At 36.4% G+C, this 22,704-nt stretch overlaps 2 protein-coding genes across 11 annotated transcripts in view; both read right to left on the bottom strand.

Annotated features, from left to right (window-relative positions):
* The window catches only part of ergic53 (protein ERGIC-53), a 27,806-nt gene extending 13,410 nt beyond the window's left edge, over window positions 1-14,396 (bottom strand). For 3 of the 6 annotated variants that reach the window (XM_045764960.2, XM_069311210.1, XM_045764961.2), the window contains exons 1-9: window positions 13,981-14,182; window positions 11,828-11,982; window positions 9,645-9,814; window positions 9,410-9,509; window positions 7,751-8,266; window positions 3,314-3,448; window positions 2,812-2,945; window positions 1,148-1,250; window positions 693-792 (exon numbers count right to left, since the gene is read on the bottom strand). In XM_045764960.2, coding sequence (XP_045620916.1) covers window positions 693-792; window positions 1,148-1,250; window positions 2,812-2,945; window positions 3,314-3,448; window positions 7,751-8,266; window positions 9,410-9,509; window positions 9,645-9,814; window positions 11,828-11,982; window positions 13,981-14,134 — 1,567 coding nt within the window. In that variant the 5' untranslated portion in view covers window positions 14,135-14,182. Of the gene's footprint in view, window positions 1-692; window positions 793-1,147; window positions 1,251-2,811; window positions 2,946-3,313; window positions 3,449-7,750; window positions 8,267-9,409; window positions 9,510-9,644; window positions 9,815-11,827; window positions 11,983-13,980 lie in introns of all 6 variants that reach the window. The other 3 variants (XM_069311208.1, XM_045764964.2, XM_069311211.1) reach the window with 3 other exon arrangements.
* A 4,703-nt stretch (window positions 14,397-19,099) lies between these two features.
* Window positions 19,100-22,704, bottom strand: part of Gyg (glycogenin 1) — a 44,236-nt gene continuing 40,631 nt past the window's right edge. For all 5 annotated transcript variants that reach the window (XM_069311202.1, XM_069311203.1, XM_069311201.1 and 2 more), the window contains one exon: window positions 19,100-19,982. In XM_069311202.1, the coding sequence (XP_069167303.1) occupies window positions 19,830-19,982 (153 nt within the window). In that variant the 3' untranslated portion in view covers window positions 19,100-19,829. The remainder of the gene's footprint in view (window positions 19,983-22,704) is intronic.

The following is a 22,704-nucleotide window of genomic DNA, read 5'->3' as shown; positions in this document are numbered from 1 at the left end:
TATGTATATGCTATGTTCCTAAATAGAGCATGTGAGACAAGTTCAAAAGACAATAATATTATCCAATTTATCTATTATCAAATAAATGTTAACAAAATTTAACTAAAGAGGTTGTTATTAATTCAACATATAGGCCAAGCCAAAATTATGCTTAGGGTACCAAGCCAACCTATGGTACAGGTACTCTGCCACCAGTGTATAAAAATAATAATAATAATAATAAAAAAAAAAAAAAAAAAAAACATCTGAACCACTTCATGGAAAAATAAATAATAATTGCCTGGAATACTCTGAACAAGTTCAAACAACAAAAAATATATTCAACAAGAGTGTGATGGAGCATGCTTTTTATAAGTCATTTTAAGGAAATTATATTTTTGACCATCAAATGTAAAGAACTATACAATGGAACCTCAAGTGAAGAGCAGCTCCATCGAATGGAGCTACAATCGAATTCAAAGTGTCCTACTGAATACCAATTTAAAAGTACAAATGAAAGATGAAATCCTGCCTAGCACTTATCAATGACCTAAGAGTGCACATTCTAGGGATTCTGTATTAAAAATGGGTGACCAAGGTTTGTATTAAACCCCTGTAATATAGAGGGTAGAATACTGTATTTGAATTCAACAGCAGTTTACATTTCCAATATCATCGAAGGTATAGAAATGACTAAATATTGACCAACATACCCATTCCTGAGTGAACTGCAGAAACTAAACCAAGTGTTCGTTCTTGCCGACCAATAATCTCGTCCATTTTTGAGTGTAGTTGTCTTATAATCTCGTGTATCTGAAATTAGACTACTGTAGTACAAGAAGGTGAACATAATAAATATATTAAGGCAAATCTGGGTGCAAGCTAGCTGGCTTCCATCATGAAAATTTATTTTAAATTTTATGAAAGCTATAAAATGAATTTTTCTTTCAAAGTTTTCTAGTTTCTCGGTTTTCTTCAAAATTCTCAAGAGAAGCACTTCTCATATATTTATATTTTTTAAACAAGCAAACAACAAATGCTTCAATGATCTAGCCTCAAGGTATTTTGTTTGCTAAAATAAACAAAACTGTTCAACACATTTGTAATCTGACCGAAGACGGTCATGTGCTTGTGGGAGAGCCAAAACAAGCTATGAAATGCAATTCACCTGACTTTGTCCATGGAATATCTGACGCAATTCCCTCTGTTCCCAGCTCTCATACTCCTCCTCTTTGTCTTTCTGTACAGCATCAGGATTCAGAGCAATGTACCTGAAAATAGTGCAGATATCACAGAAGGTAGTAATAGGCATCCATCAGTCTTGGGAGACTATGGTGTTGCACTCTAGTTGTTGGTCTGGAGTGGCCTCTCCAGGGCGCAAAGCCCGGGTAGGTTGATACGAGGTAACAGTAAAATAACCTCAGGATTGCCAACAGCTGACACTAAAGCTCCCTCCCAAAGATATTTTGCTTTTTGGATCAGTACAATGTTAATAATGTTAGCCAATATTACTACTACAGAACTGAAAGCACAATCAAGGTCCTGTTAGGATATTCATCATGATCATTAAAGTCCTATTCTATTCTGAAAGATCATTCTTCTTCTTCTCACTAACAGTATGGCATAACAGATTGAAAATCATGCCAAAAATAAATCTTCTCAATCTTTAACAAGTGTGTAACTGATGCAAGAACAGGGCGGTGGAAATAGTTTGGGAGAATAATATTCAACATTTTAGTGGTGACAATACTGTTTACATGAAGTATTGTATAGCCTTAAGGTATATAATACTTGCACATTTATAGTTACAGTATTTATGACACTAGAGATATTGTAGCTGTACAGTATATATTTTAGTCAAGTTGTGGGTAATAATTTTCCAAGATGTTCATAACTGTTCAAGTTATTATGAAGAGATTTAATTCTTCAATTCTTGTTTTTTTCTTGAATAGTCATTCATCTTTACCAATTTTTTGTGTTTTCATTTCTTTCCCAGCAAGTGTCATCCAATCCACATACATGGGCAATGAGGTAATAACAGCAAATACAGGACTAAATTATAGAGGACTTGGTAAGTAAGCTGGTGTAGAGCCGAATCTTTAACACTGAACAATTTTCAGTGATGGAATAATAATACTTAAATGTGTTTTTCTCCAGTCAAAAGGAGATACTTTTCCATGGCTACAATTGTTATACAGTACTACATAAACAAGGTAGGTTTGATAATCTTCCATTAGCAAAGATTAACTTAATTTACAGTATACATATATACAGTACAGTACGACAAAAAGCAGACTGAAAATACTTAAAAAACTTTATCTTATCACCTTGTGTACAACCTCCAAGGTGGGATGCCAACAGATGGCCATTTATCCCATCACCACAGTGACGTAATGACCTCAAATGATAAAGAAAAAAGTCCACTGTTATTTCTGTGCAATTCAAACGGCTGCCCGTGACTTTTTCTAACTCCTATAGTCTTGCTTATTGATATTATATCTCAAAACATTTCTGGCAAAATCTATTATATTCAACACGATTCTGGCTCAAGCCCTCTAAATTCTAGTCAAGTAGGTGGACCCATGTACTTGCTGTAGTATTTTCAAACGTTGAAGGCATACCTAACAGAAAACACAGGAACAACAACTTGAGACTGTAGAAATTATCAGGCAAGAAAATGGCCAAACAGATGCCATCATTAGTGGCAATGTAAGTCATTGGAGATGGTGAAAGGTCTTTCCTGCCACCATAGTATCTCCAATGGCTTCTCCACTTTGTGAGAAGTTTACCACTTCTAACAAACTAATACAACAAACATCTAGAAACACTCACTCATCACGTGCCTTCTTTGTCTTCTCTTGGTACTCCTGGAACTCCTGCCGGAACTTCTCCTCATCCTCCTGATTGGTTTGCAAGAGTGCCATTTCTTCGGGGGATCGCATGGAAGACACTAGGAATTTCAATACCTAAAAGATCAGACCCATCAGTAAGAACTCGTCTGAATTTCGGATACAATTTTTAACATGCATACACATTGAGAATATTTAATGGATTGCAAATGCATTAGCAGTGAAGTAATACACACACTTCAGATTATTATAATTGAAATATGAATAAAAACTGAGGAAAACTTTCCTTCAGTGTTCAACAAAATCTACCATATTAAAGATAAGAAAGAAATACAGCAAAGAAAGCAACAGAATAAGGAAAATTGTGTGTGAAGGAGTACAAGATAGAAGCCAAATATGTAGTGAATTACATTGTATTTCACTACAACATGTAATAAAGATGTAGTGAAAACCTAAAGCAGTCACAATACTGTAATTAGACTTACATCATGATCGTCAGCTAACCCGCCTGTTGCAGCAGATACACCAAAGTGGCCGGTCGCTGGCAAAAATACATTTTCTGCACGCATACAGATCTCGTAATCCTTCTCATTGTTTGTCATTCCACTGTGAATCATCAGCTGTAATAAAAGACATGAAGTAATCTCCAGAGATCATTTTTAACTTTTCATCATGTTATAAAAATTACAACAATAAAGGTAATGAAAGAATGTCAAAGTGAACCTTTGCGTTAAGAACAGAAAGTGACAATACTGTGCTGTATATCCAGTGACCACTTTTACCACTTCTAAATACAACTTGTCATTTTTATTATTTTCTACATTAAGGTTACAATACTAGTTTGGTCTAGTCAATTTATGTCTGTGCTCTGTGTATATTCAAACAAATGAAATTGACAATAAGACTGAAAACAAATTTTGCATAAAACCAACCATTAATGCTCACTCGCTTTACATGCTCGATATTATCATCAATATCTGTACTGTACTTAAATTCTGGGAAATTCATAAACAGGTACAGTAAACTGTAGTATCAAGAATATACTAGAGGAAATTGAGAAAAATGCACACCTCACATTATATGGGTTGCAAACACTGACAAACATTTGTTTTAATATTAATGAAACCTCTTTCAAGATCAAGAAAACTACTGGACAATATTTTAACAGAAAAAAGAACTAGCCATCTCTCAAGTATTCTACAACTCAAATACCAAAACAACACAAATTTGCCTCATTGAAGTGTCCAGTAATCATGACAACATTCTACTGTACTTGCCACAAAGCTTATATCCATTATTATAAACTGTAGTAAGAAGAGAAGATTGTGCTGCACACCAATAAGACCACAAGACAACTAGACCGTGTGTCTAGCAGCTTTGGGATCCATCACTAGCTTAAATTGTTGTTGCACACACAACACGCAAACATTACACAAAATGCATAAATATTACGATAGTAAAAGTGTGAAGGATTGTATGTGTATGCTTATGTTCATGTGTATGGGTACTTAAACTACTTAATGTATGTTTGTACTTACAAACTTACATTAAGCCCTTTAGTATGTTACAGAAAACACATTCTTAAAAAATAAGCAAATAAATGCTATTTTAGTCAAGGTTAATCAACCCCACAAATTAGAGTGAGTATCCTGATCCCTTCTAAGTGCCATATAATCATAATGACCGAGCTTTCCCCTGATAATTCTCTTTCTCACTGGTGTGAAATAATTAGTGTGAGCAAACTCTTTCATTCAGCCAATTTCTATATTGTGTAGTACAAGCACAAAAAACCTAATTACAGATGTTAATTAATCCTGACATGGTCAAAATTTTAGAAGAATCCAGATTAAGATATTTTATCTTTTCAGGCATTCATCAAATGGGGGAAAATCTTTATAAAGCAAATAATATGTTCGCCTAGCAGTAAATAGGTACAGTACCTGGGAGTTAGACAGCTGCTATGGGCTGCTTCCTGGTGTGTGTGTGTGTGTGTGTGTGTGTGTGTGTGTGAAAATTAGGATTAAGGACTTGCCCGAAACACTATGCGTGCTAGTGGTTGTACGAGAATGTAAGAACTTTTGTATGTATAAATAAAAAAATATAAAAAATAAAATATTTTTATACATACGGGTATTTAGATAAACAACATTTAATTAACATGAAATATTGTATACCGAAATATATACTAAGCAAAATATGACATTACCTTCATAGTATCAAAGATGAGCATGGACTAAGTGGTAGTAAAATGTGAATATTCTATTATGTAGTACATGTATAGTATATTGTAATATTGACATTTTCAGTGCTTTAACTATTCAAGTTAAATAACTAGAATATTTGCAGTATACCGTAGTACTTTAAAGCTAAGATTTTTTTTTTTAAACAACTTAACATTGAACTAAAATTGTAATTTTGACTGGGAGAGGATCGTGGCATGGCACTAGCACTTTCTGAAGGACCTGCACCTGAATACTTTTTAAACGACCTCGATTCAGAAACTACTTGCTGACCTGGAATGCTTTGTCCTTGCTACACACCTGTACCTCTTCATTTGTCTTTGTCAGTTTTATTTTCTAATCTCTTAATGTTTTTTGAGAAGTTACAGTTGGGTACAGAACTCAACAGGGACTTTACCGTTTCAGCACAACTCCAGAAGTACATCAAAATGTTAGACTGTGCCTGCCTTAATGGGTCTGGTTCCAATGACACTATCCTCCTTTACCTGAACAAATGTCTCAACATTTGAAGCACAAAATAAAAATTAAAGCCTTTTAAGATTCCAGGATAATGAGATTGAGTAGTTTTGGGAGCAAGTTACAAGCTAGCAAAGGAGGACTTAATGTTACCCATGACAATCATAGCTAATGACTAATAAATATTTGTGTAAATTAAATTAAAGAGTGCGTTATCACAGATGTCACAAAGTACTTGTTGCTTGACTTATTACACTGAACCTGCACAATAATGCATTACACTACTACATTTAGATTTCACACACCGATACATCAAGTATTTTGACATTATATAGCACCTGCTCTCATCTCCTCTAACAGACGACTATCCACATTTAATAATATATTAGAACTAATACTACCCTATTACAACAAACTATCCAAAACAGTAACTACTTGACTTAACTACTGCCAAGAAGGCAATTTACCAGCCTTATGGAAAGCAATAAGCTAAACAACCCAGGTCGACACAATTTTTAGAGCAGGAGGACATCTCTTTTACAATTGTCATTAGTACTTTAAGAAAAATTATGAAGGTATTAAATGCAAACCAAAATTCAGATGAACATAGAATAAGCAAAAATATTTGATAAATGAAAACATGGCATATGAAATGAGAGCAAATTGAATAATTGATGAAATAGGGAGGAGGATTGTAATATTTTTAACAGATTGTAAGGTGAGGAAATAAAGCAAACAAAATCCAGGACGAGTACATTAATAATCATTCCCACAAAATAAAGTCCTCCCAACATTACTCTCTCATCCTTGTAGAAAGCTGACGAATACAACCCACAATATTTCTAGCCTTCACTGATGATACAAATCTTGCAATAATAATAATAATAATAATAATAATAAGTCAGAACTCTAAACATTTAAAGAACATGAACCCCCCTAACTGCGCAGGTTATTTTGATGCATTCTGTTGTAGAGAAAAAAAAGAGATTATTTTTGCATTGTTATTTAGCACACAGGAAGCTCGATAATCCACGTCAAAAGTCTACTAGAAGCCCGGAAAAGTTTTTTTTTTGGGGTTGAAAATTAGGAGAGCTGCCGCACAGGAATGACCTGGTCAATGAAATTTTTATTGTTTCTCATATACGTATATTGTATATACAAGCCTATCTTATAATTTTAAATAACACACATTTTGCATGTAAATATAGACAGTACCAGAAAATCACTGATTTGCAGTTGTTAAAAGTTCAATGGTTACTAGTATGTTTGCCCTATGCATTTAGTCACTGGATGGTGATGCGCTAGGCATGGTCAGCAACTTTTTATCAAGAGCTTGGAAGATACTAAAAAAAACTTTGGATCTTTATCCAATATGGTAGAGGTCTCTAATAACAAATAATATCACCTAGAATGGGTGAGGCTTTTCAATAAAATAGGACACCCTATAATCTCTCCAGATGACTGGAGCATTTGGACCAATTATTCTCAAATGATTGGATCAGTGTAAGGGCTGAAGCAAACATACCATATGATGATATGATATGATGGATAAAGAGAACATTCAAAACAAGGGATGCCACACAAATTATGGTACCTGTACTCTTTAGGGCACTGGTGATCTCATATGGAATGTTGTTCGGTCCATAGAACAGATGGGAGATCTAATACTGTACTGTATTGTAATAATAAACATGAAAAAAACTGGAAAGTCTGGTTCCAAACATGCATAATAAAATTACAATATATTGTACTAGAGTGAGATATGATCAAAGTGCAAATTAAACTGAATAAAAAGTTAAGAGTAAGCTGCAATTAGAGAACATGGTCTGATCATCAGATGTCCACACTTCAACCTCCTACCAACAAATGTAAGATAGGTTGAGGTGGAATCAAGTTTCAGTTTGGAGTTACGAGGCCAGCCTGGCTGTGATGGATGTGTGGCTCTGCAGACTACAAAGACAAATAGCCTCATGAACCAGGCACTCACTAGCAAAGCCTGGCCTAGGGCAGGAGTACAAGAGTAGAACTTTCACAATTGTCTACAGATAATCTGTATGGAGGTGGTTCACATTTAAAAGGAGAATTGGAGAAAAACAAAATAAAGACAAATAAAATAAAAGTGGGTAGAAAATATAATTCTTCTCAATTGGAGAAAAGCATTCCATCATTCCAAATTCAGGGCATTAGTCACACTGTCACTCTAGGTTGCACTCCATGCCACCCTACCGGACTTGTACTATGCACCCTTTTCCTCCTCCTCCTCGTCGTCGTCCTCCTCTTCCTCTGCCGCTTCCTGCGTTTCTTTTTCTCAGGCTTAGGTGTTGTGGTAGCTGCAGTAGGTTCACTACTTCCATACCATCCCCGTCCAGCTGACAGTTCCTCCTCACCAGCCACATGGACAGTTTCCATAAAGAGATGGCTGGTATCTAAACCATCTCTGGTAAAACCATCACCTAATATTGTAGAAGCAGTTGTGGTGGTAGATTCACTATCAGGAGATGAAGATGTAGCCTCTTCCTCGTATCCAAAATATGTCATAGCCGTCGAGTAAATATCAGAAGACTGCGAAGTTGTCCCTGGATATTCATCATATACAGGAGGCAAAGTTGTCTCAGCAGCCACAGGATATGTAGTCGTGAGTGAATCACTGAAGGGTTCTGTATCTCCCAGTGTTATATTGTCTATATCTGGGTCTCTCTCCTCAAGTTTTGAATAATCAAACTCAAGCAGCTGGGTTTTTACCTGCACGTATCCATCAATGGCAAAATAAAAAACTTTGAACTTAATAAAGCAATGCAGCACCATTATTATTTCCAACAACAGATAAAGTAAATACAGTACTATTAAATATAATAATCTTGCAGTTAAACTGATGAACATTTCCTGAATATCAAGGTATATTTCATTGGGATCCACCATACAACTTTAAATCCATGGCATTAGATATACGGTACACCTGTGTATTTTATTATTTTTCTTGTTCTCTTTACCATGAATCCTGACCATAGTGCTAATAGTGCTATATAGTCAAAGGCTTGGAGCTTTCCCCCTGATAGTTCCCTTCCCTTCATCTCCATGAATGATATGTCTCAGAACACCCTTCCATACATACAATACTACTGTAGTTACAGCTCTCGTACAAGTAAATATTCTGAGAGCACAACCATTTGAACCCGAGTACAGTAAGTACTGTACAAAATTTATCTACAAATTTATTTATGTAATGTTTCAAGATGGAATACCTAACCAAAACTATGGATAATCAGACATTTTGGTATCCGAAACCAAAATACAATACATCTATTGTATTTTGGTTTCAGTTTTGCTCAAGACACTTCTAACTTAACTAGTAGACTTGTGGATAATAGAATAATTACGGTACAGATCATTTACGGTAAAGAATTTTTTTAAGTACACTCTGCTAAATAGTTTTTTAGATATTATATTAAAAGTTGTCAAGTGCTGTAAATATTTATAAATTACAGTACACTAAAGTGGAACGCTGCTCGAATGTATGAAGTCTTGTTTGTTTTAATCGAAATTCAGTTGAGTGAAACATCTTCACTCCTTTTTGCTATTTTATAACCCAAATATTTGATTTATTAATTCAAACAATACATATTTATGCATACATTTTGATACAAAAAAAAAGTTCAAAATATTTTTATTTATCTTTTAAAGTTTTTCAGTAAACGACTGCATTCCCGATTCCACTCTGGACAAAACCCAGAGTCAAAATGTTTTACATTTTCTGCCATTGTACCAACGTTCTTGTCCAGATCAACTTATCTGTCCAGACAGAAATGCAAATAAATGAAGTCTTTACTGTACATAAATATAAACACTGACCTTTATAATAAAGTAATACAGAAGTACTGTACTTACAGTTAGCACATTTTTGTAATATTCAATCTTCGCTCTCACTGGGAAAGGTTTGTTTCGGAAATCTCTAAGGCAGCCACCAAGTTGCTGGCTCAATCCATCACTGAAGTAAAATATGAAAACATTACCATTGCTGATCTATAAAATAATGTCTTAACACAACTACCCAATATAATAAATCCAATAACAGTCAACTCATAGTAAACAGTGGCTAATTTTTCAACTGGATAATACTTACTGTTCATGATCGTAAATTTTGGAGCCATCATTGACCATGGCCATAACATATGGGTTATTTCTCTTGTTATCATTGTCGAAAGAATCAAAAAATATTCCAAGACCATTCCACTGGTCTGAACTGCCAAATACAGGACCTTCCACACCAGGTTTATCAGCAAACCAGATAGCCTGCAAACAAAATCTTCATAAATTTTAGGAGCTATTGATAAGCATGATAATTATTAAACTAGGTGTGTTTTGATCATAGCTGATCAGGAAGCATTCCAAGCCCTGTGACAAGCACACCCGCTAATAAATGGCATCATGAATAAATATCATTTCATGAATAATATTACTGTACTGAATAAAGCATTGTACAGTATTAGAGTATATTATCCTAATTGAATACAGTACATGCAAGAAACACATTTTGCTTTATTTATTTTATACAATACATAAAGAGGAAGTGGAAGATTTTGAGAAGGTGCTGTAAGAAGTACAAGAATTAACAATACTATTATAATGATTGTAAGAATTATAATAGATATTAAAATTAGTTCAGACAAAATATTAAATACAGAAGTATAACAGTTGGGTCAAGGTGGCTTGCATGCACATTGAGTTGTGGTTGAGAGCTGATGGCCAGTGCATAGGGACGGTAACGTGGTTGGCATAGTAGGCATCCGTCAATCCCGTGGGGTTATGGAGTTGTGCCTTGGGTGTCTAGTTAGATGCAACGTCTACTGTGGCTGTGAAGTCCAACCCGAGAATGGCAGTCGCGAGCGCATATAAACACCAAAGCGGATGCGTCTGACAATGGTCGAGACCTCTGATGTCTATTATCCTCCGTCTGCCTCTCCAGTTCACCCTCGAATTGCTGGAGTCCCTTCTGCACTTTGCGTCTCCAGGCAGATCTGTCCGCAGCTGCTGCCTCCCAAGTGTTATGTCGATGTTCATCTGCTCGAGATCGCATTTGCAGGCATCTTTGAAACACAGCTGGGGTCTTCCGGTTGCCCTCTTTCCCAATGCTTTCCAGTTATGCCAGTGTGGTTGGCATATGGCATGGTATGATATACCCTTGTCATTGTCAAGGACACATCATCCATTGTGTCACACCATTGACATGGTTAGTGGTACAGGTAGAGGAGTTTGACAAATTATTTGTGAGAGGTGTTAATGTTAAGTTCCTTAGCAAAAGGGTTAACAAGTCTTCCAAATGTCAATGCATGTATAATTTGAAGCTATAATCAAAATTCACTGGTGCAACACCAAAATATTTCCTCCTCTTACCAGTCATTATTATAGGACTTTTCAACAATAAACAGCCGAAATGGTGCATCGGTAGTACTACTTGTAATGCAAGGGAGTTTAGAATTGATTTATATACTGTATATAGGACTGAAGGGCTACAGTAGAAACCTTTGTGGATTAAGTAAACACTAACAACTAATGTAATGTTGCCTTCAGTTGACAAGTGGTCTCTGGTAACTTAGTGTCCATGAGGATAAAAATTTAACAAGGCGAGTGCATGTACTGTGTGTTGAGCTCGAGTCACAAGACCAACTACTGACTCAGGCTGTTGAGACCAGGATGTTCTGGTTATTAGAAAATTCTTCCGATTCCTGTATTTAGTTATTAGTGGCTATTAGCTATAGCATCTCCCTGCCCGAAGCATTCAAAATGGTGGACAATACAAAAAGAGACTGGCAACAGCACATCAATGGGGATCAAAGTGAGGTTGGACAGCATGATGCAGGGGAGGTTAGCAACACAGCTGAGGACCCCCATATATATTTTGCTTTTTTCATATCTTCACTCAAAATATGGCATCTAGAATGTTTCAAACAAGTTTCAAAAACTTTCATTACATTTTTCTTGGCTACAAAATATTTTTTTTTAATTGAACATGGGAAGGGAAATATGAGTGATGATCCACAATATTTGTGCTGCCTAAGGATTAAATCCCTTCAGGTTTTATGCTTTAAATGAGAAATGCAGAACATTTACCATGTTGTTTAAAGCATACATTTAAGAAAAAAAGGCTGGTTGTAGATTGTATTATCCATATAAATGTAAAAAGAGATACCTGTATGCAAAAAGATTGTTATAGTTATCTGTGATTCTGGGAATGCACAAAAATAAAATTGTATACATGGTTTTACAGCACGATCTTGCTACATAAACCAAAACACGTCCACTAACCAAGCCATCAGCACCTATTCTTCCTCGACCTGTTACACGAAAAACGAAGTCCACTTCCCACCACTCAAAGTTTGTAGGGTTTTTGGTCCATATCTGTCCCTTTTGACTACGTAGTGATGGGGTGATGCGTACGCTCTCTTCACTGGCAATTGCATCTAGAAAATAAAGACATTTCTGTTATGATGAAAGTACTCAAGTCAAAGTTTTCCAAGTCAAAGCCCTGACTAGACAGGGCTATGACTTGGAGTTAAAGTATCGAAATGATTATTATACCTTTCATCACACTCAAAAAAAAAATTAACTGTGTGGAATATACTAGCCCAGGTAAGTTTATTTAAGTCTTTTTTGTTGGGGACAGGAAGCCTATATATATATATATATGCATATATAGTATACCATATATATATATACACATACATACACTTCAGGTTTGTATCTAGGTCCTCCCAAGGTTGAACTACAGAGCCTCCACAGGAGGCAACCATACAATAGTTGCCTAACTTCTGGCTACCTATTTACTGCTGGACAAAGAGGCATTAGGCAAAAAAAAGTGCCTGACCATTCTGTCCAACCCTGAAATTGAGCCCGGGATCTCCATTCGTGAATCGAGAATGAAGCCAACCATTTCTTGAAATACAGGAGTAAAGTCTAACATTCATAAATAAGAAGTCAATACAGAATCCCAGTAATCAGTAGATACATTTACAAATTTAACAAATTAACATTTGAGGCCTCAGATAGTTTAACATTAGCAAGGAGAGAAAACCAGCAAGTTATGGCAATGCTGATTCCTCAACATTTAGATAATCATCATTGCACAATTTATAATGGACCATAATACTTTATTAGCTCAAGAAGATTTGCAAACTCTAGATTTTATTTGCAGGTTGCACACAAATCAAGCATTCTTTTTCATTTAGGGTATTTATATGTACAAGTGTTTTTACATTCTTGTACATACAGCCACTAGCACACACAACGTTTCCGTCAAGTCCTTAATCCTATTTTTGCCTGGAATACGACCCACCAAATCATTTAAGAACCAGGTACCCATTCACTGCTGGGTGAGCAGTGACTACAGTTATGGATTGGCACCTAGTAAATTCTCCCCGGCCAGGATACAAACCCAGGCCAAAGTGCTCGCGAAACACCAGGCGAGTGTTACTTCACCACCGGGGACCGTTTTTTTTTAAGTAATTTAAAGTAATATAATGCCCTTTTCTAGTGACCAGCATTAGTTCTCCAAGCTAGGCTCGGGTACTATTAGGTCTAGCTAAATGCATCAAGCATCCAAGACAAGTAACCAGAACCAAATCTAGCTTTCAGTACGAGGCAATGGGAGCTTGAGGATCAGAAATCAACCAAGAATCATGACAAGCCCACCAGAAATTTTAGATGCAACAAAACAAGCAACTACTTCAAGGAAATTAGGCACCCAAAGGTAAACAAGGCAAATTGTCATTTCTGCAGGGTAAAAACTAATTATGTGCATAACTGTCACCAGACGAGTCTAGGTCAGCTGTGGCTCGGCCAGCCTGCCACTGGTGCAAAACATCAACTCCACACAAAACATAGGAACAGGGCAAAGACAGGGAGCTACCAAACATGCCTTATAAGTCCTATGCAATAGTAGGATTAAATATTTATGAAAAATAAAAATTGCACACATCCCCTAAATTATACCACTATACAATTGTTGTAAGAAAAGACCTATTAGGTTTATTAAGGTGCCCTACCCAAGGGAAAGCCTGTCAATGACATTACCCATCCAGTCCCTGACTAGACCCAACAGTGCTTAACCTTTATTTTTTTCAGACTGACCAAATGACACCACAAACATAGAAGTAACCAAGTCTGATCAATTTTGAATCAATATTAATTAATCTAAATCGATAGATTCTTTCGAGCACCGTGCTTGACCCGGTTTACTAACTCCCTGACAGGTCAAATTCAAAATACTCCATATATGACTTGTACACCTACAACAGGTCCGTCTCAAGACACAGACAGCGAGGGAGAGGCTGAACAGGCCAGGATAAGGTGACTATAAAGAAGGGGTAAATAACACGGAAGGCGTAAACAGAGGTCAGAGAACATATGTTAGCAGACGACCCGCTGGCCGGCCAGCAGCCTCAGCTGTCAACCATACTCACTGCCGCTGTACTGCCAGAATGGAACTTGGTTGTCCTTCTGCGCCAGGTACGGCCCCTTGAAGCTGTACTTATATTCGAACCTCTTGTGGGGATTCTGAGCATTGGTGTAGCATATGAGAGGTAAAAGTATTGTGAGAGTCCACCATAGGTCCATGTCTGCTACTTGTTGAGTGTCCACTGGGGTAAAACAACAAGTACACGTCACAGTTACCAAAAATGAAAACAGAAGCTATTGTCATGATAAATTTTTAAACAAAATAAAAAAACAATTTATCAAAACGTAGGTCTATAATGTGATTATTTAATTAAAAATTATACATAAATGCACATAATGACCATTAACTTGATAAATATTATATTTTTTTATTTTTTTATGACACTTGTGTGACTTTCTAAAGAGCTCGAATGCATTCCCCACGTTCTTGAAGTATAAATATATACCCTCCGCATTTAGTCTTTTTACTTCAGATAATTTTATCCTACTTTACTAATCACTTTTTTATATTTAACTAATATGAATTAAATATCTACATTTTGTATACATTTTCACTAAGTAAATGATAAAATTACCCATACATATTCTCAAAGTAAGCTTTGGCGTTTTCAAGTGTTTGCCTTAAAAGCATGACAGCTGCAGCCGCACCATCCAGCAGGCCCCAGAGCCGCCCAGACGGTGGGACAGGAGACAGGTGGCTAGAACGTGGCCCTCGGTCTCCCTTCCTATGCTGAGTCAAGAATTTTGTATTACGAGAATTGTTACTAACCTCCAATTTAACCCATGAAAAGTTTTAGAAAGTAATTAATTCATTTATTATCTTTACATATGTTAACTCATGTATCCAAAGTTGACATATTATTGTAGTTCCCATCCAAAATCCTTATCCTGATCCCTTCCAAGTGTTATATAGTTAAGGCTTGGCCCCTTTCTCTTTAATAGTTCTCTTCCTTCTCATAGTCGGGGACAGAAAGCCTGAACTTAAGTCTATCGAAGTCCCTCCTAGGCCAACTATAAGCACGTTGTAGAATAGTGAATAATTAAAGACCTATAAGTTATGATCCACCAGCTATTGAAAGTTATAGCCCCTCAATTGCTATACAATTGAGGGGCTGCGTTAAAATATGAGCCAACCAAATCTTAAAATCAATTGATGTTACACAATTTAAGGAGGCTGTGGGTAATATTGTGGACCGACCACCATGGGTCCTCTTAAACTTTTTTTTCCCCGGGCACGGATGAGACAAGACCACGTTCCATTCTCTCCCCATCACCGTTCCAGCCCCGCTCTTGTGCCAGGCAAGTACACTACGGGCTCACCATAGCCCGTGCTACTCGGAACTTTTTGTTCCCAGTAGTTGAATTTATAACAACAGGACATTCAACCATCCAGTGATCCCCAGTACCAGCTATTGATACTGGTAATGGCTCCAAAGGGCCACCACTTACGGGCTATTCATGCCCGTGCCACCTTTTGGGTGGCATAATCTTTATCAATCAATCAATCTCTCCATCAGACACTTATGTAATGCATTTGTCGCATTAAATTCAAACAATACTCTAATATTCGTGGAGAGAGTGAGTTAACCTATATTTTAACATTGATTTATTTTACTGTATACGTACTGTACATTATAATTAAAATATTCCTATCAAGATGAGAGGTAATAACTATTATGTACGACAATGGTATTTGAACAATAGGACGTTACGGTACTTACAATTCAGTAGTGAATTCAAGGACTGTTCTATTCCACTGGACTTATCCTGTACTCGATTCAAGCTCATTTATGGAGACAATAAGATACATCTCAAGAAGGATAAAATAACGTAGGCAATTTCTAGATAACCACTACCCAGAAATCACTGATTTAGACTGCTAATACTTTACTGTACAGTATTGGAGTGTGATTACCTAAGTGTCCATGTATTACTTGCTGTGTCCCAGCTTTTGTTCACGTAGTTAACACTTGGAGTGTTCACTGTTGGGGAAGTCATTACCTTCAGCCACCTGCCAATTACATTGTCTTACTCTACACATTTGTTCCTTGTCATACTGTCTAGTGGCTGTTTTATGCTGTCGGTACTGATAGTTCTCAGTTGTAAAGATACAACTGTATATGCTGATATTTTCTGCCCTTTGAGTGTCAGTAATTGCTCTTCTGTCAGCCCATAACCTGGTTTCTTGAAATAGTGGCTCTGACTATTAGATTAGAATACCTAGGTCTAGCTCAGTTTCAGGTTTATTATATAAAAAAAAAAATTTTAAATAAAAATAAAATGTTTATTTAGGTAAGGTACATACATACAATAAATTTTTACAAAGATTGGTTGACTTATAGGTAGAGCTAGTACATACAATGCCTAAAGCCACTATTACGCAAAGCGTTTCGGGCATATACAGTTTCAGCTGCCTTGTCCATATCATCATGCTGGACACAACCTACGTGAGATGGTATTTATATTTGAATTGTGGGGTTCAGTCCCTGAGCCCATTATGTGCCTCTAACCCTTTCCACTACCGCCCATAAGATGGGTATGGGGTGCATAATAAATGAACTAAACTAAACTAGCTCTGTGTATCATTTATGCTGTTTTAATACATGTTACAACATTCCTAGTTTCTATTTTGCACGTTCAGTTTTGGGTTGAGCTGATTTTGAATTATAGAAAATTTCTCCTTTATTTTTCAGTGTTAGTAGTTAGTTGCATTGTAGCTAATTATACACAGTATGTTATATACTGGCAAGACCCAACAATGTGTGGAGCTAAATCAGTTGTTTAGTCTTACCCTAATGGTCTGTGGAACCCGTTCTCGCACTTGCTTACAGCAATATTGGCTTGGTCTGTGATACTGTACTCTACCTTACAGACTGCTGCAGTGCAACCTGATAACATTTGAATAGTACCATTAGTGTAAGTACGGTGCTGGTGAGGCTGTAAGTTACAGAATTTATAACAAAGAAATCAATAAAGTATTGCTGCTTTGAGAAGTACTGAATTTATTTGTTTAAGTTATATTGCTGATGGGCATGGACTAATATTTTTATTACAGGTTGCATATGTAGTGAAACATCATTAGCTGGTACATTGAATACAATAAGAATTTTCAACTTACTTTTGTCGACAGCATTTTTACTCAACCAGTTCATAATATTGGCCACTAGTGTGGTGGCTACGTTTTCTTACTTGCGAACAGTTTACTTGTTAGTTTAAGGACTTGCCCGAAACGCAATGCGTGCTAGTTTCTTTACAAGAACATAAAATCGACTTAATTTCTATGTTCTCTGTTAACCCCCAATGTACCTTCTTGTATATAAATAAATAAATAAATAAAAATAACAGCACCAGACAGTTTGTCTCTTAGTAGTACAGTACTCGTGATGTTCTCTCATGAACTGTGCACAGGTCATTTGTAGATGGACAATTCTTTCACATGTGGTGGGGAGTTTCAATCCCCTCTCATGTTAATGGTTGTTGCCCATCTGGGAACTCAAAAAAATTTTCCTCATAGCTTCGCTTTGAAGTTTTTAATGCATTCGACCTAGTGCCAGGGGAAATTATATAGCCAGTCACAATGCTGTAGTCCACTAGGGACCTAATGAACATTGTAGAACATTCTGCATATTTAACTTTAATACAAGTTTGGTTACCAGCAAGTAATATTTGGAGGTTTTAGTCTTTAAGCAAGCTGTAAATCACTTAGTTTCACCGTTAGTGCTCACACTGCAGTATTTGTATTGTCTGCAGTTTTCGTTGTGCTGCTTGTTAACTTTAATAACGGTGGGGTTGGTGGGACTCCCATGGAATTTGGTTCCAGTTATTCTGATAAAACAATAAGCCCACATTCAATGCTTTTTCCCTGCAAAAGTATCAATGAGTGCTTGTACAGTAGTTGATTACCACAGTTTGCAATGAGGAAAATATCTTCAAAGCAGATGACAGCTACATTGGCTTGTGTATGTATGTCAGTTATCAGCCTGTTCATTGAACATTGAAAAGCATGGCCCAATGTGTGCTCAATTCAAAAGTATTATAACTAACTTGCAAATGATTGAGACAGTTCTGTTACTTAAAATACCCCTAATCCTTGTCAAACTCCAAAAATGGCTAGTTGTTCCAGGATAAGTTCCTTATTAGCCATGTCAAGTACAGCTTGGAGTTCAAGCAATGCTACACAAGTTCTTCGTTCCTGCCCAATGAAGTACTCAGCAAAGCAAGTTTGTGTACTTCTCCCAGGGAAGACGTACACAAAGGCATGCAAGTTAAGAGCAAGTCTACTTAATTTGTATCGTTAGTCTGCAAGCTACAATCAATACACTTACATATGCAAGAAGTTAAAGATTCAAGGCCAAAATTTATCAATTTGGCTTAGGTATAGGGATTGAGGCCCTACATCCAGCACTCTTGTAAGACAACTTGCCATAGACAACCTAATTCTAGCAGCAAACTGTTAGGCATGTCAGCAAGACATCTTTGGGAAACTATGGTGTCATCTCTAGAAGTAGCTCTGCCCTTCTAGAGTGCAGTTTTAAATTCTGATAAAGATGTTGCATACATGTGAACCCATTTCACTACAGGCAACTTCAATATTAAAGCCTATTGATGTTAGTACTACCAAGATTTTATTTTAGGGGGGGGGGGCCAAAGCAAATTTGATGCTAGCAGTGCTTGCATACTACTCTAACACGTCAGCATAAGCTGATGCCGAGTGGTGAGCAAGTCGATTTGTTAAGTTTTAAAATAGTGTTAATTTTGTAGATTTTAATTTTTTTAAAATTTATACCAATCATTTTAAATATTTAGCACCAAGTGCACATGCAACTCCAGTGTTGTGACAACATCTTCGTGCATGTACTTAATACGGTGTAGTGATCAATCGTCTTGAATTAACGATTCACAGACAGCAGTCTTCAAATGTGAACCAAGTGGCACATGCAAGTAACTCTTCCCCCTCCCCCCAATCCTCCATTTCATTTAATGTTACAATGTTGAAACTTTTTCCCTTTGAAGTAGCTAGCCCTTTGGCAAAATGGCTAGCCATTTCACTCCCATTTTGTTTACAGACTTAAACCTTGTCAAAAAGATTTAAATGCAACAAATGGTTATAATAAAAATACCAAGTAATGCTTATGCTTTATTGAAGTGACATTCCAAGGACTTTGGCACAATTCGAAAAATTTAGGTAAAGTCAGTTTGGGCAATGCGGAATGTAAAAAAATTTCATCCAATTCCAATTTTTCCCCCATTCTTTCAGAGTATCTGAATTGTGCTAGGTTGCCCAACATGACACGCTGTCACAGACCACAATATGCATCTTCAATACCATTTTAGCTCTCCAGTTACACTATCAGATAAAGGCACTGAGTCAATTACATTACAAAGAAATTGAGCAACAAATTAGACTAGAGTTATACCCAATTAAACAAAATGCTCGAGATTCCTAGTAGATAAAGAGCTGTACACCATGAGAATGTTAAGGGGACAGTTCTTGTCTAACCGAATCACTATACGATCATCCCTTATTTGAGAAGTTTATATTACTGAATGGACCAAGAAACATTAACCTAACTTTTAAATTACATAAAAAGGCCTCTAGACAAAGTAATATACTTTCTCAAATTTAATGTTGCAGTAATATAATGCATCAAAACATCAGAATTTAACACAAATACGAGTCATTTTTGAACTGGTATCAACGTCCAAAAAGAAAAAAAATACTGCCTGCAAAACCACTTCTACCAGGACTTCGCAATCAAGAATCATCTTGCATTTAAAGTCTGATTATCCATCTGATCACTATGTAGTCACTTCTGCAGTACTCTAGAGTAATTTATATTCAAGCCTACTGCAGCTACTTGCTACTTCGCAGTTTTTCTTCAATGTAAGCCTGGATGTTTGCAAAGGAGTCACGACCCAGGTAGTCTGGTTCTCCACGTTCCCACCTGGCCAGTCCTTCTTGAAGATTCTCTTGTCCAATGCTCATATCAGCCAATTGCTGCACAACCTATATAAACAAAAAGAGTTAGCAAAAGAGGCCAAACAATTTGAGAGATTTAAAAGAGACTAAAAGCTTTGTATTTTTTTTTAACTAATATTGTAAACCACCACCACTATATACAGTACATTATTTTGGTTCAACATTTTCACAGCCTTACTACAAGAAGTTACATTAATATACAACAAATCCAAGTATACTTAATTTATGGCAAGGTGGCAAATGCTTAAAACATGTTTTAAGGTGGCAATCATTTCAACAAGATTAAATCTAACATTGTATATTAGTGGATATAGGAAATCCGAAGTGCAGTATAAGCCAGAGAAATTTTGCAAAGTTAAAATCGATATGTACAACAAAACCTAAAACATCACATCTAAACCCGTTTAGGAGAGTATTGTACTTTATCCATTTAGGGTTAACCGTAAGATCAAGAAGAGTAGTCTTGCAACCTTTAAATATTAAAATCTTTAATGAGCAGAAAATGAGCTACAGTATTGCAATAATAGTCTTAAGAGCTTCCCATTAGAGTAAGTGTCACTCATCACTTCTATAAAAGGTACTCCATGAATTTACTTCCTTGCCAATTCTTAAGCTAGCAAACAACCTTCAATACCTTGTGGTCTAGCCACCCATGGAACAACAGTTTACTTTAGCAATTTAATTCACAAATTCAACTTGGCAACATTGAATTTATGTACCATTACAATTCAATTTCATTACTATAGCAAGTAATTATCAAAAGGTGCCACACCCAGAAGATACTAGTGCCTGTACCATCTGTCTAGAGAAAAAACTAGAAAAGTTATCCCCAAAGAATCAGATATGGGTATTAACGCTATTGCATGCCCGGCGGGGCACCCAAATCACACGAGAAGGTAGGCCGAGCATTCCCAACGAGTACATAACCCAATGTTAAACTCTCACTCAATGTTTATACTTAATATTAAGATTATGCAAAAATTTAATGCACGACTTCGTTTGCGTCATCACCCACTCTGCTTTCTAAAGTTTTATGCCGCATAATGTGTTCTTAGGATGTGAAGGTTATATTTAGCTACGGAGGAAATCAAATATGTCAAAAGGAACCATGGAAGACACTAGTGCAAAACACAATCTTATTCTTCATGCCTATAAAAGTAATACCAAGAAAAAAAGCAATACCAAGTAATACCCTTAAAAGACGAGACCAACCTAGTTATAAGAAAAAGGCAGCAAACACTAACATTTCATGTGGTCACATTAGAAATATTTGACAGCATGCAAATAGCCATACAAATGTTTGAAGTAGGGGACGAGTATGTAGGGATATTTCCAGGATGTGCAAAACTAGTGCGAAGATCAATAAATATTCAAAAGTTCTAGGTGTGGACAGAAATCCGTTTCAAGCGTCAAGGGAACTGGCAGAAGAAAGACAGTCTTCTGCCAGTTCTGAAATGAGGAGGAGGATGGGGGGGGGGGGGGGAAGGAGAGCGAGGGGGAGATAAGGAAAGTATAGCAAACAAGTACTGTACTTGCATTTGTGAAAATGCTTAATTTTTCAAGTTTGAAATCATGAACCATTAGATGGCTCCAAGGAAATGCAGTTCAGAGACTGGCATTCCTGCAACAAGTGCCACTACAGATAAAGTTCTAAAAATACAGTAACAAAGTCCCAGAAGTAAGTAATTATCAAAATCATAAAAGTCCCAGAAGTCATTTGTTATTCCTCAATAGAATAAATTTTAAGACATCTGTACACATGCACTGAACTGGTTCTCTAATGTTAACCGAACAGGTTTTAAAGTTTCAAAGACCTGCACTGTTCCAATTTTTGTAAATGCTCAAGTTTCTCTATGATCACCCAACTACTGTGCAGACAAGTCTCTGAAGTGAATTTAATGGATCTTTTTTTTTTAAAGTTGTACCAAGAACATTTTTGAACTATTTCTTCATGTGATGGAAGACTGGGAATATCAGTCTTTACTACCAGTTATAAAACCATATTTGGATGAAAGTTAAATTTCATATACTTTTGAAATTTTAAACCTTGAGACCAAGAAATTTGTTGCAGTCATGAATCATGAATGCAGCAAGTTTGAATTAAACAATTTGTATATCATGCAAGATCCCAATGCAGACATATATATATATACAGTATTAGCAATGTCAAAAGGTGCCCCCCCCCCCCCCCCCAAGTGACATCCATGGCATATAGGAGTGGGCAGAGTAAGTGTTAAGCTTTGCAATTAACCATTGAACCAAGAGATTGACAGCTTATATACAACATGGCTATTAAACCTGCAAAAAGAGGCAAGTTTCCATTTCCCCAAAGTGCTCAAGAGTTAACCTTGTGACCAACATGCAAGATTCTAATAACTGCTCATCGAACTACTCTTTATGAATGCCATAGGAATAGGCAAGTAATTATCAAAGTAACAGAGCTAGATGGTGGGGAGAGAAAAAAAAAGAAATTGACAGGGGTAGGGGGAGCATGGTTTTCTCCACCCCCCTCTACACAAAATCAGCAAGGCTTTAAAATGTGCGCGAGACCAAGAAGCATTATTGCCTTAAATTAAGAATTAACACTTTCGCGTTATCTGAACGCGCCGGCGCGTCCGGTTTCGTCTAACGTAAACGCATAGTGGACATAAAGTTATGTCAACTTTTAAAATATTTGTATAAAATTCAATTTTTATCCGATTTACTTTGGGTTTGTTTTAAACTGCGCGCTATGAGGCTCTCTTTCTCA

Source organism: Procambarus clarkii, chromosome 69, assembly GCF_040958095.1.
Source record: "Procambarus clarkii isolate CNS0578487 chromosome 69, FALCON_Pclarkii_2.0, whole genome shotgun sequence".
Taxonomy (NCBI): Eukaryota; Metazoa; Arthropoda; class Malacostraca; order Decapoda; family Cambaridae; genus Procambarus; species Procambarus clarkii.
The sequence above is the reverse complement of the archived record's forward strand: the minus strand, read 5'-3'. Positions and strand labels throughout refer to the sequence as shown.